Source organism: Paramormyrops kingsleyae, chromosome 1, assembly GCF_048594095.1.
Source record: "Paramormyrops kingsleyae isolate MSU_618 chromosome 1, PKINGS_0.4, whole genome shotgun sequence".
In the NCBI taxonomy this organism is placed as follows: Eukaryota; Metazoa; Chordata; class Actinopteri; order Osteoglossiformes; family Mormyridae; genus Paramormyrops; species Paramormyrops kingsleyae.
In genome coordinates, this window is record NC_132797.1 from 5,344,237 (window position 1) to 5,356,686 (window position 12,450).

Genomic DNA, 12,450 nt, shown 5'->3' on the forward strand with positions numbered 1-12,450 from the left:
CTGATCAAGTGATCTTTGGCAAAGATGTCTTGAAAAGAGACATTATCAAGTATTGCGATCAAAAATGTATACCCTTAAACCGAAATGTCTCTGCATTGGTTCAAGATGCAATGCAAAACTCAGTATTGCTAATGTAAGCCATTCATTAAGTTGGATAGAAGCATCTACTGACTGACTTGTATCAAGCGAGGGCTACTCTCTGTCCTGCCTGCATGGTCATCATGGACCTGGAGCAGGTTCTCTGTCTGAGCTTCTATAGTGGGCCTTCTGAGCAGGTGGCATCATGGTCGATGCAAGACTGTTGTTGCTGCTTTTGTATTATGAGAAGTACGGGGTGAGATACCTTAAAATAGATGGAGCCTAATACAGCAGAGTAGTGAACTAGTCTGCTGCTGAGAGTGACCATTATCACCCTGAGCTTTGATGAGTACTGGACTAGTTTACTGCTGAGAGTGACCATTATCACCCTGAGTTTTGATGAGTACTGGACTAGTTCACTGCTGAGGGTGACCATTATCACCCTGAGCTTTGGTGAGTACTGGACTAGTTTACTGCTGAGGGTGACTATTATCACCCTGAGCTCTGATGAGTACTGGACTAGTTTACTGCTGAGGGTGACTATTATCACCCTGAGCTCTGATGAGTACTGGACTAGTTTACTGCTGAGGGTGACTATTATCACCCTGAGCTCTGATGAGTACTGGACTAGTTTACTGCTGAGAGTGACTATTATCACCCTGAGCTCTGATGAGTACTGGACTAGTTTACTGCTGAGGGTGACCATTATCACCCTGAGCTTTGATGAGTACTGGACTAGTTTACTGCTGAGGGTGACCATCATCACCCTGAGCTCTGATGAGTACTGGACTAGTTTACTGCTGAGAGTGACTATTATCACCCTGAGCTCTGATGAGTACTGGACTAGTTTACTGCTGAGGGTGACTATTATCACCCTGAGCTCTGATGAGTACTGGACTAGTTTACTGCTGAGAGTGACTATTATCACCCTGAGCTCTGATGAGTACTGGACTAGTTTACTGCTGAGGGTGACTATTATCACCCTGAGCTCTGATGAGTACTGGACTAGTTTACTGCTGAGGGTGACCATTATCACCCTGAGCTCTGATGAGTACTGGACTAGTTTACTGCTGAGAGTGACTATTATCACCCTGAGCTCTGATGAGTACTGGACTAGTTTACTGCTGAGGGTGACCATTATCACCCTGAGCTCTGATGAGTACTGGACTAGTTTGCTGCTGAGGGTGACCATTATCACCCCGAGGTCCATCAGCACTTGATTTTTCCTGCAGCTTGTGAGAGATGTTTAGCAGTGTCACGCACTGTTCTCTTTGCCTGATCAGCAGAATAATGGCTTTCCCATGATGTTGAGCCATGCATAACTGAGAGTGGGGGGAATAATTTTACTTGTGTGAGATTTTCCAAGCCCGGATTTGCATTCCTCTCCGCAAAAAAAAACAAAACAAGAAAGTCCTTTCCCTCGGCCAACCAATGAAACTGCAGCTTTAGATCTGCAGTGGATTTTTTTTTTCTTTTCTGGAACAATTTTTGTTCTGCCGCAGTTATAATAAAGTGTGTTTTTACGTTTGTGCCATCTCATACTGAGATTCCCAGATATCTTTTATTTGAGATATTTCTCTGGGCTGCAGTGTGCTGACTTGATTTTTATATTCCCGGTGGCATTAAAATGTCTCTTCCTTTTTTGTTTCTGAAAATCCACAGTGAAAGAAAAGAACTGTAATTGGTGAATGTCGAAGTCCATATTTCCAGGATTAGCTTTATTAGACACGTGCATTTGTTGAGTCTTAGATTTGTCTGTCGTGTTCCGGACTCTTTAGCTGAGTTTGAGCCAAACAAGAGCCTTCGTCTCGCCCCCCCCCCCCCCTCCCAGGTTCCTGGAGCTGGAAAGCAGTGGCCATCGCAACGAAATCCGCCTCCGTTACCGAACGGAGAGCCAGCAGCCTCACACTGACATCTTCCCCTACACACTGGCAGACGGCCGGTGGCACAAGGTCTCTGTGGCACTGAGTGCATCCCATGTGCTGCTACATGTCGACTGCAACAGGTAGGCTTCCTGCAAAAAGCCTGACCCATTGGACTAAATTGGAGCTAGGGGTGTGTGAATGGGTGTGGCCACTGGCCACAGCAGAAAGCTGATTGGCCCCCAGCATACCCCCTCCCTGTCACTCACCAATTCAGCACATATCATTGGCTAATGATAAGGTTGCTACTGTTGTGTGAATGATGGCCCCTCTTATGCCCCCCACCTTAAAAAAAATCTTAGAATCGCCCCCGAAAGGTGCGTTCTCAGACCCAAGAAGAAGCAGGCATGAAAAAACATCCAAAAGTGCCCTGTGAACAGAGCAATTTAACAGGCAAACGGTGGGGTTGATGTGTCGCGCGGAACGCAGCGCTGGTGAACCGTTTCATGCCGTTATTGTTCTAGAATCTATGAGAAGGTGGTGGAACCGCCATCCATGGACCTACCTGAGGACACATCGATCTGGCTTGGGCAAAGAAACAGCGCACATGGATTCTTTAAGGTACAAGCCTCACAGATCACATTTCACTGAACTGAGTGTAAAGCGCTGGATTCTGCCCATACTGTCCAATCATAACTGGTGATCCTACTTCATTCAGACTAAGTGGGAACATTGTTTAATGCTGTTGGTAAGTGCTTGTATTTCATGGTTCGTTTGCGATGACAGTAATACTGCTTCTGTTTTGTCTTTTCTTTATTTGGTCCTAAATGCTGTATCTTCATGACAACACAAATGTGTTTGTGTGCAGCTTTGCCTGTGTGGCACCATTAGCTGAGCTTCTGCACAGCCTGATCACTGGGAATTCTAGAAGAATGCATCAATATCCGTGTAATTTATTGCAGACGTTAATTTCAAACTTGAGATTTATTTTTTTTTTGAAAATCCATCTATATGTCTAGTTGCTGTAATCGCTTTTGCAGTGTAAGGTCACATTGAGCCAGGAAACACAGGGCACAAGGTAGGAGGACTATTTTTGGAGGAAGCCAGAGGAAACCCACACAAACCTGGAGGGAATATGCCCTCACACACTGAGAATATGTCCACACACACTGCCGGGAGGGTGATGAGTCGAACCCCTAACCTCGAAGGTGTGAGGATACAGTGCTGCTTTCTTTGCCGCAATGCCGGCCTTTAATGAACCCATACTAACGCTGACAGCCGTAGACAGTTTCCCACCAGCATGGAGCTGCACCTCCATATTTGAAAGTCATACCACAGATGACTGCAGAACAGTAAACTGACCAAGGTGACTGCCAATCTCACAGCTTCTCCTGCAAGCAACGCGCCGAAATGAAACTGAAACTGCCCGTGTTCGTTCATAGCGATTTCCATCTTCCCCGGTATCGTTTTTGTTAATGCCATCGCTTTAACGAAATTTATTCTAGTTTCCATGGCAAAGGAAACAATTTTCCACATATAAAAAAGTGCCTTGAACTCAGATTGGAATTTTCAGTCCCGTTGCAGAAGAAGCAGGTTAATTTAAGTGGCCAATCTCGTAAGTTAGCCTGTCCTTTTTAAGTGGAGAGACCGGACTCGGATACCTGAATTAGTTGCGGTTTCCATGGCTACTGACAGTCGACACACGATGCTGGTAAATATAAGCATCTGCGTCGGACAGAAATGGTACCAAAATGTATAAGGGGTTTAGCTGCCGTTCCACAATACAAGATTAGCCATTTGGTGACAGGAAGTGGGTCGTGATCTGTCAAACTCCAGACCTTCCCCACAACTCACAGATGCCCAAACAGTAATTCTGAGGCCTTCCAAAAAAAAAAAGCAAGAAGCAAAAGTTGCATCGCAAACTTGTCAAAAGCCATCACCATCATTACTCTGGCCTACGCTGGATAAAACTTGTTTTCTCAACCGTATCTGATGCCAGCGCCACGCAGGTAACCGGGATGGACCAAGGCTAAGTTATGTGAAGAGGTACAGCAGAAAGCCATTTCTTTTTTCTTTTTTTTTGCTTTTACAGGGGGTAATGCAGGATGTCGAGCTGCTCGTCATGCCCCAAGGATACATCTCACAATGCCCAGACCTGAATCGCAGTAAGTCGGCTTTCCTTTGCCTTTGTCAGAGTTCCGTCACCATCTACAGATGTTTAGCTGGATTTAGTGGGCGGCCATAACGGGCCTTGGGTATCTCACTCTTGCCTTTAGCCTGTCCCACTTGCAACGACTTTCACGGGCTGGTGCAGAAGATCATGGAGCTACAGGACATCTTAGCCAAGACATCCAGCAAGGTATCGCATCACCTGATCATCTTCACATTGAGAATGCGGTTCTTTGATGGGAAGAAAATTTAGGCTTTTTCTTCCCCCTGCCCACACAGGTTTTTTTTTTGCTTCTCAAAGAGCATGTCAGGTTTAAACCGCATCTCATTTCTCTTCAGAATATGTCTTTAAATAAAAAAGAATGCGTTAGTGGAAAGCCTCAGGTCCGCCTGAAGGACACGACGACTCGCTCTAGTTCTTAAAGGATAATCTGTGTCTGGGTAAACTGTAACCTTTCAGTCGCTCACATGTCACATCGCCGCAGTTGATTAATGCATTTTCCCAACACAAAGGCAGTGTATGATCGTCTAAGCGCCCCCTTATTCCCCTAACCCTACCCTCTCCACCCTGTGTAAAGCTGTCCAAGGCGGAGGAGAAGATGAATGGCCTGGACAGATGCTATTGTGAGCGGACCTGCAACGTGAAGGGCTTGCTCTACAGGGAGGATGAATCCTGGACAGATGGCTGCAAGAACTGCACGTGTTCGGTAGGTGCCTAGCATAGGGTGGGGTTGATAAGGGGGCGGGGCATGGGGCTTCCACCCCACCCTCTGTTGCTCCTTAAGTCGTTTGATTGGCTGCTGCTCAACGGACCCCCTCTGGATGCTAGGTGTCCATGATTCTGGGATGAACAGGATGGGATTATGGATGCATCTCGGCAACAGACCGGCACAGCGGGGGGACAGAACTTAAAACAGACCGATGACAAGCTTCCGATTCCTGGAAGGTCATTGATGTGTTTTTGGATGTGCATTTAGATAAGGTCTGTGTTTTGGAAGCCAAATTGAACACGAAGTACAGATCAAACCAAGACAACGGGGTGGGGATTGCTGGAGGTAACAGATTGCTGGAGGTCTGGCTATACGGGAAATGTCCCCAGTTTGAGCCTGATTATATTAAAATTATGATCAATAAGAACAAATGAGACGCACACCCCTATATCACCATGGTGATGTACTTTGCCTCCAGCTTGTGAAGGCATGCAGAAGAGTCCTTTATTAACTACTGTTATGTTCTAGCTGTGGCAAAATATTTCCTGATCTGCAGGCAAATTACTTTGCTTATTATTACTTGAGTTCTCAGTTGATGTTTTTTTTAATTGATGTCAATATTGAGTTGCTTAGCTACAACTTAGCATGCCTTTTCTCACAGAGCAGTGTTTGGGATGTCCTGCACCCCTTCGGACATCTGGATGATGTCACATGATCTTACACGGCAGCCGTCGCTGCGTCATTCTGTGATTATTTAATTCTTTTTATATTTGTTTGCTTTTTGTGATTCCGGAATCTCTCCCACAGAACGGCACCGCGCTCTGCCAGCCCGTTTCCTGTTCCCCGCCCCTCTGCCCGCCGGACTCCGCCCCTGCCTACGTGACCGGCCGGTGCTGCCAAGAGTGCCAGCGTGAGTAGATGTGACTGCCAAGGCTGACGTTTGTGACCCTGCGGCCTGCCTTTCCCTCTCCGCCGGCCTGCCTTTCCCTCTCCGCCGGCCTGCCTTTCCCATTCCGCCGGCCTGCCTTTCCCTCTCCGCCTGCCTGCCTGCCTCTCTCCCACACGGCACATCCAATCACGCCTCCATTGAGGCTGCTTGACAACTGACCTCGTCTCCGCGTTGCTAAGCGCCTCACCAGGCATCTCCCAAGCGTGTCCACATTTGCATAAATACGGGTAAATATATATCACAAAACGCTTTGCTTCGTGATGACATGATGAGTGAAAAATCAGGATAAAAGGATCAAGGTCTCAGTAATGAAATTTGCCATCTTGTGCGTGCACGGCCATGTACAAGGATCACAGTGATGTTCGGGGAAAATGCGTTTCTCAGCCCAGTCCTCGGAGACCCGTGGACAGTCCACATTTTTGCTCCCTCTCAACTCCCAGCCAGTTAAGAACACCAAATACCTGGTATTGCTAGCCAGGAGGGAGACAAAATGTGGACTGTCTGCAGGTGCCTGAGGAGTGGATTGGGAAAGACTGCTCTAGGAAAACAGGCAAGCTCAACGCCAGTAGCTTTCACCAGAAGAAGATCTCAGAAATGGCATTAAGACTTGCCTTTGTAAAATGTTCTTCCCAGATAAATAACTTTTAATCACACGACTTCATATCACATGACTTTAATCATGTAACTTAACTTCTCAGCTAGCAGCAGCCCTCAGTCTGATGAGGAGAGCGAGATGCCCCTTGCGAAGGGCCCCCACCCCTCGTCGGAACCCCCAGGCTTGGCTGCCTCTGCTCAGTCCCAGCCCACGTTCTTCCTCCATTACTCATTCCATTAAACATTTTGTTGGATTCCATTTTAATAAACATTCTCCTGACAAATTGCTTAATAACAGTTGTAGATTTGCCCCAACTCGTGCTTGGGTGCGAACCTGCAAATTTAATATCTTATTAACTGCAATATTTGTAGCTAGTTGCTCAGGTCATTCCTCGGTTGAAGATATGCTTAAAATATGGTTAACAGTAGGAGGACAATTTCATTTCTGGCTCGCTAACAACAGGACAGACAGGCCGTGGGAACATTTGGCTTTGTGTCACCCAGCACTGTATCCTGGAATCCCCAAATTTAGTTCCTGTCTGCAGGGGCGGGTTTGCTATTTCTGGGGCGAATTTCAAAAACAAAATAAATAGGTAGCAGGCAGAGTTAGAAGTTCATAACAAGAACACTATGCCTCAGTATCACCTAAGTAAGCAGTGGATTTATTTAATAATTAGTGTAGCGATTGTTTGTGGCCCCATAGCTTGGGGGCCCATGCGAATGTGTGGTTTGAGTGGCGTAATTGAGGTGGCGGCCCGCGTGGACAGTGGGGCTGCGGATTCCTGGTCGCGTCTGATCCTGGGTTTCATGTTTGCCGAGTAGCATTTAGTTTTCATCCTAGTCTTCGTTCGTTTAATTCCCTCACGCTGGCTTGGCTGCCGACTCTTTCTGTTTATATGTCAGTTTTTAAAATGCACCGTCTGTATGTTTACTGTCGGCGGGAAGACCCGTCTTTACTGCAGCCGCGTTAATGTGGAATTAATTACGGAATTAGCTTTGGTGAAGAGGCAGCACGAGTCTGTTCTCTATGCCACCAGTAGCTTTGTGTGGGGAGCAGGGGTGACCCGAGGGCGATGGAGCTTACATGGGGCTCTGGACCTGGGTCAGAGGCTCCAGTCGGCCATTCTATTTCCCCAAAGTCATGCTGACAATCCTCCCTCCCTCTATCCCTCGCCCACGCACACCCTGTGTCTCTGTTGTCAGTAGTTTACAAAGGTCAACAAGTATGCAGCTAATTAGCAGGGCCTTGCTCTGTTCTAGGTCCCTGTGTTCCACAGCTGCCTGTTTTTTCCTGCTAGACCATTTCCGGCAGCCGGAGACGGATCCGGTCGTGGTTATTTTCGCCGTGGCATTTAGATCCGTTTGATCCAAGCGCCCTCCGCCGCATGCCTGCGTAACACACCCATCCCAGACCGCGCTCTTCACACCTTTGTATATCATTGGCACCTGTCCAGCACAGATTCATCGTTTACCGCATCCTGGTAATGAGGCATGGGGAGGCGAGCGAGGCGGACGGATGCCCTGCTCAGCATCCCGGCTAAGGGATACTCACCGCGGTGGGGCCTTTGTGTGGGAGGGGCATGGCACCCCCGACGATGATGCGTTCGCCCCTCTGAGGCGCTCGCTGGACCGCCGCCTGCTTAACACACGGTGCATCTGTTTGCGTTCCAGCGATGTGCACGTTCCGGAAGAGGGTCTACATGGTGGGCGAGAGGCAGGCTCTGCGAGAATCTTCCGGAAAGTGCTCCCTCTTTGAGTGCAGGGTAAGTGACTGTTAATGGAGGTCACGCTCCGTGTTGATGGGGCGCTTCAGCCGTCAGGGTGTCATTAATGTCCATTCGATATGACGGGTCACCGATGGACGCTTCTCACGTCGGCACTGTGATGTGAGTCTTTTTGTCCTACCAGTCCGATCCCTCTTGTTTACTTCACCATTGCCAGCTGCCCCAGTCCCCCCCCCCTCTTACCCTGGTGTGAAAATGAATTAACACCTACACAATTATGTGTGAGTTTCTATTCCTGAGGTTTTGAATAATGAAATACACTTGTCAGTCTTTGGATTCCTGGCATGCTGCGAAGAGGGCTTCCCTGCATTAAAAGCCCCGCCTGTGCTGCCCGCTTCCTCTAGGGGGCGCCATCTGGCAGACGCCCATCCGAACCTGTTAATTGCCTTTGTTTGCCGGGAGACTCTAGAAGCCTCTGCCAAGTTGACTGAGGGAGGCACCTCTGGATCCACGCTATGGGTTCCGTCTTACCTGCAGTCCCGCACGTTCTTCCCGACACTGTCGGCCAATCCATCGTTCCGATGGCCACGCTTCCGTGTTCCCTAGATAGTCCTTGGCTGCTGTGATGATTTTGCTCTGCATCAGGATTTGTTCTCTATGGGTGTTTGTGTGTGTTTTGTGGGAGGTGCAAGTCGAGGTGCCACAGTCACTACAAATAGTCATTATTTATGGCCAAATGTTGCCCTAAGCCTCCTCTGCCTGTGAGACTCAGGATCATTAGGGTAAATCGCATTCCCTGCTTCACTGTTAAAAAAAAAAATACTATTGTTACACTTTTGCTTGTTTTTGCCCCAATTCCAGGTAAATCTGATATCTTTGTATTTTAAGGTGTTTTTCAATATATGTATGTGTTGTTAAATTAACAACTTCATTTAGATAATTTGTTGAAGTAATATTTACATTTAACAGCTGTCTAGCCCTGCAGGGGTTTAAGAATTCATTTTCTATTCGCTCATAAATTATTCTCTCACTCGTGATATGCACATTTGTGCTTTTTAAACTGTGCTTATTGCAGTTGTGCGGTGTTTTATTAAGTATGCTTTATTTGTGAGCCGACACCTGTGTCTGTGTCTTTTAGTCCTGTGTCAGGGTTGTATATTTGCTCAGGAGTGCAGTTGTGCACAGCTGTAAGCACCACCATCCTTGTGTGCAGGACAGAACGATGCGAAGGGTGGCGCCCCCTACCTGTCCGGAGCTGAACTGCGCCGAGACAGACCAGCTGGCCCTGGCGGACAGATGCTGCAGCATCTGCAGGGGTATGGTGATGGATCGTGTGGAGATTTATGTGGACAGTAGGGCTGACCCATATCTAAAAATAAATTATGTGAAATTGAAATTTAAAAAATAATAATATTGTCATCCAACCCTCCCCAGTATACACACATACACATACAAGAACACGTTCACGTAGAACCAAACTTAATTTGCATATGACCATTATAATCAAGGTTTACATACACTGATACCTTCTGCTACGATACAGATATATTTCTTCTTAACAGAGTTGGAATCGTAGGCTAGGTAAAATCATAACTCTTTCTGTTATCTTGCTTTGTGTGCCTAAGCCTACTTCCCTGACAGAAGCGGTAACGATCAGTTAATCGCTGTCAGATAGCGACAACGGGTTGCTTATCTAATATCGTCGATTACCGATAATATTGTTAAATCGGCCAGGCCTCGCTGACGGCCTGCTGTTGCTGGAGAGGCGGGCTTCTGTCTGCTTTCGGATGGATGAACAGAGGGTGTTGAAACCAAACAGCTTTACCCACCGTCTCTTGTGATCTATCAGTGGCGGCGTCTCTGCTAACAAGCTCTCTCCCGGGACTTTGTCGGAGCTCATTAGGGATGTAAACAATGGCAGTAGCCTGCAGAAAACCCACATGCCACTGACATTATTGGCTATTTTTGGGTTCCATTTTAATACACTAATTTCCTCAAAGTTGCCTGGCATCTGTTATTATGTTGCACTGCTGTATTAATTACACCCTCCAGAGGATGGAAAATTCCAGAAGCGACTGACTGCACATGACAAAAGCAGGCTGATGTGTCTATTTGGGCCAGACTGCGCTCACAGAGCAGTGCAGCGTCGGCGTGTCACATGCTGAAATGTGCCGTGGACCCCCCCTCCTTTGCACCCCTTTCCTCTAGGCCACGACTTCTGCGCCGAAGGTCACAACTGCATGGAGAACTCAGACTGTGTCAGCCTGGAGGCGGGGCCAAGCTGCCGGTGCCGGGACGGCTTCCGCGCTCTCCGTGACGACGAGGCCTACTGCGAAGGTACTGAGACCTTCCCTGGGTCCTCCCACTGATGTACGGCATAACCGTGGGGGGGGGGGGAGAACATGCGGACAAGCTTTGAATAATATGTGGGGGCGAAATGGTAAAGAAGCAGTGTTTTATGGGTGAGGGGGGGTTTTTGGTCATACGGTTACATGCTGTTCGGTTTTATTCTTAGGGTATATCCAGTTTGGGGGCATGACATTTTTTTTATAGTGAAAAAGGCACTTCTTTATGAATATCCAGGTGTCTCAGAAACTAGCTGATATTCTAATATTGACCGTTTTTTCTGAGGGAGAACTGTCGAGTTCCTTTACAGAGGAGATGAACCAGGGATGGAGAGAGTTGGGTCCCTGTCGGGTGGCACCCGTGTCCACACACCCCAGTCGCTGTTCTTAAGCTGGCAAGGTGCCCCCTGCTGGGCAGCAGGGAAGGTGCAGGAGGCACCAAGCACCCGGCCCCATGCGGGTGTCACCTGTACGGCAGCTCTGGGTAATGGGTGGGAGCAATGGGTGGGAGACACTCCCAGGTGGCCGTTTGCGTACGCTCTCCCGTGACCCTGACTGTGACCTTGTCTCTGCCGATGAATCTTCAGGCTTCAGTTCCGTCTGCTCCCTGCGGAGGGCGCCGGTCACACCAATGCAGGCGAACGGGCTGTATCGACGGCTGTATAATTTGCTTAACTATTAAATCTGAGGGAGGCTGTGAATATATTTAGAGTGGCTATGATCATGAACACAGACTGGCTGCAGTTTCGTCATCCCAAAGATTATATTACGGCCACCCCCCCACTCCATGCCTGCTCTGCGTGTGGATACAGCTTGCATGTTCTCCCCATGGTTTCCTCTTTTATTCCACTTACCTCCCACAGTCAATAAAAACATGCACTTTAGGTGGATTAGCAGTGTGAGACTGTGCCCTTTGATGGACTGGCATCCTGTCCGGATCATTCCCTGCCCTGTCCCCTGGGCATCCCCGTGTTTCACTGCAGGCTTACCGTGACCCCGCATTGGATATGTGCTTAAGGGAAAATGGATGAACGAAAGAACGCCGTTCTCTTACACGGTGTAAGTTGGCGACATCCAAGTGAGTGTGTAAGAGGAAAACAAAAATGGCAGGAAGTAGACGGAGAGCGGAGCGCCGTAATTCCCAGCTGACATTAAGCGCGTGTGGAAATGGATTGAGGTGTGAATCCCCTTTAGTTAGTGTCAAAAATAACAAAACGTGAAACAGACCTAATTATTGGCCTGGTAATAGATTTTTGTCTTGGTCGAGCCATTTTCTGAGCACTTTCTGGTTATAAAGGGACATATTTGGCCACAGAATTGTGTGATTTTCCCCCCAACCACCCCTCCCGTTCTCAGGACCCCTTAGTAAGGCGCTAGCCTGACACTAGCATGTTCTTGGTGAAGGTCTGGGTCTCCCTCACCGCCGGAGGTCTGGGTCTCCCTCACCGCTAGAGCTCAGATAATTAGCCGAGCTGGGGAGGGTTTTATTTCCGAACCTGGAAACCTGCTTCAGAGGCAGCTGGGCGAAAATGTGGTTGTAGCTACTGATAAAGGCGTTAATGTTATCAAGAAATAATGAAAAACAGCAAATTGCAAAAGGAGCTGCTGGTTATTTCAGGCATTCAGTCCATGGTACTTGCCTGTAGATCCATTCTTCATGTGCGGGAACAATTAAAACTGTCAACTGAGATAAAAGATGTTTTATTAGTCCAATTAGTCTAATGTGTGTGGGGTGTGGAGGAAGACAGTCTTATAGTATTGATAGAAAAGTGACTTACTGTTTTTATTGTTATTTTATAGAGCTTTAAGGTCCTTCTGTTCTCAAAATAGACTATGAGATCATTTCTATTTGAATCTTTTATATTAGCAGCGGAGCGATGATTTCGGAAGGTTGGCTAGCCGATCAGAAAAGAGCCGTTCTTTACGCTGGTTGCCTGTGTTCGGCATCGTTGCTGAGTACAGGGTGGCAGGATGCTCTGGTGTGACGGCGTCCTCTGAACCTGGAACATCGACGTTCTC

General features: G+C 47.8%; 1 protein-coding gene across 2 annotated transcripts in view; it reads left to right on the top strand.

Annotated features, from left to right (window-relative positions):
• Positions 1–12,450, top strand: part of LOC111833324 (protein kinase C-binding protein NELL2-like) — a 68,498-nt gene that overhangs the window by 8,945 nt on the left and 47,103 nt on the right. For both annotated transcript variants that reach the window (XM_023791504.2, XM_023791505.2), the window contains 9 exons: positions 1,910–2,083; positions 2,465–2,561; positions 4,033–4,105; positions 4,217–4,299; positions 4,688–4,816; positions 5,627–5,729; positions 8,034–8,125; positions 9,300–9,402; positions 10,295–10,423. In XM_023791504.2, the coding sequence (XP_023647272.2) occupies positions 1,910–2,083; positions 2,465–2,561; positions 4,033–4,105; positions 4,217–4,299; positions 4,688–4,816; positions 5,627–5,729; positions 8,034–8,125; positions 9,300–9,402; positions 10,295–10,423 (983 nt within the window). The remainder of the gene's footprint in view (positions 1–1,909; positions 2,084–2,464; positions 2,562–4,032; positions 4,106–4,216; positions 4,300–4,687; positions 4,817–5,626; positions 5,730–8,033; positions 8,126–9,299; positions 9,403–10,294; positions 10,424–12,450) is intronic.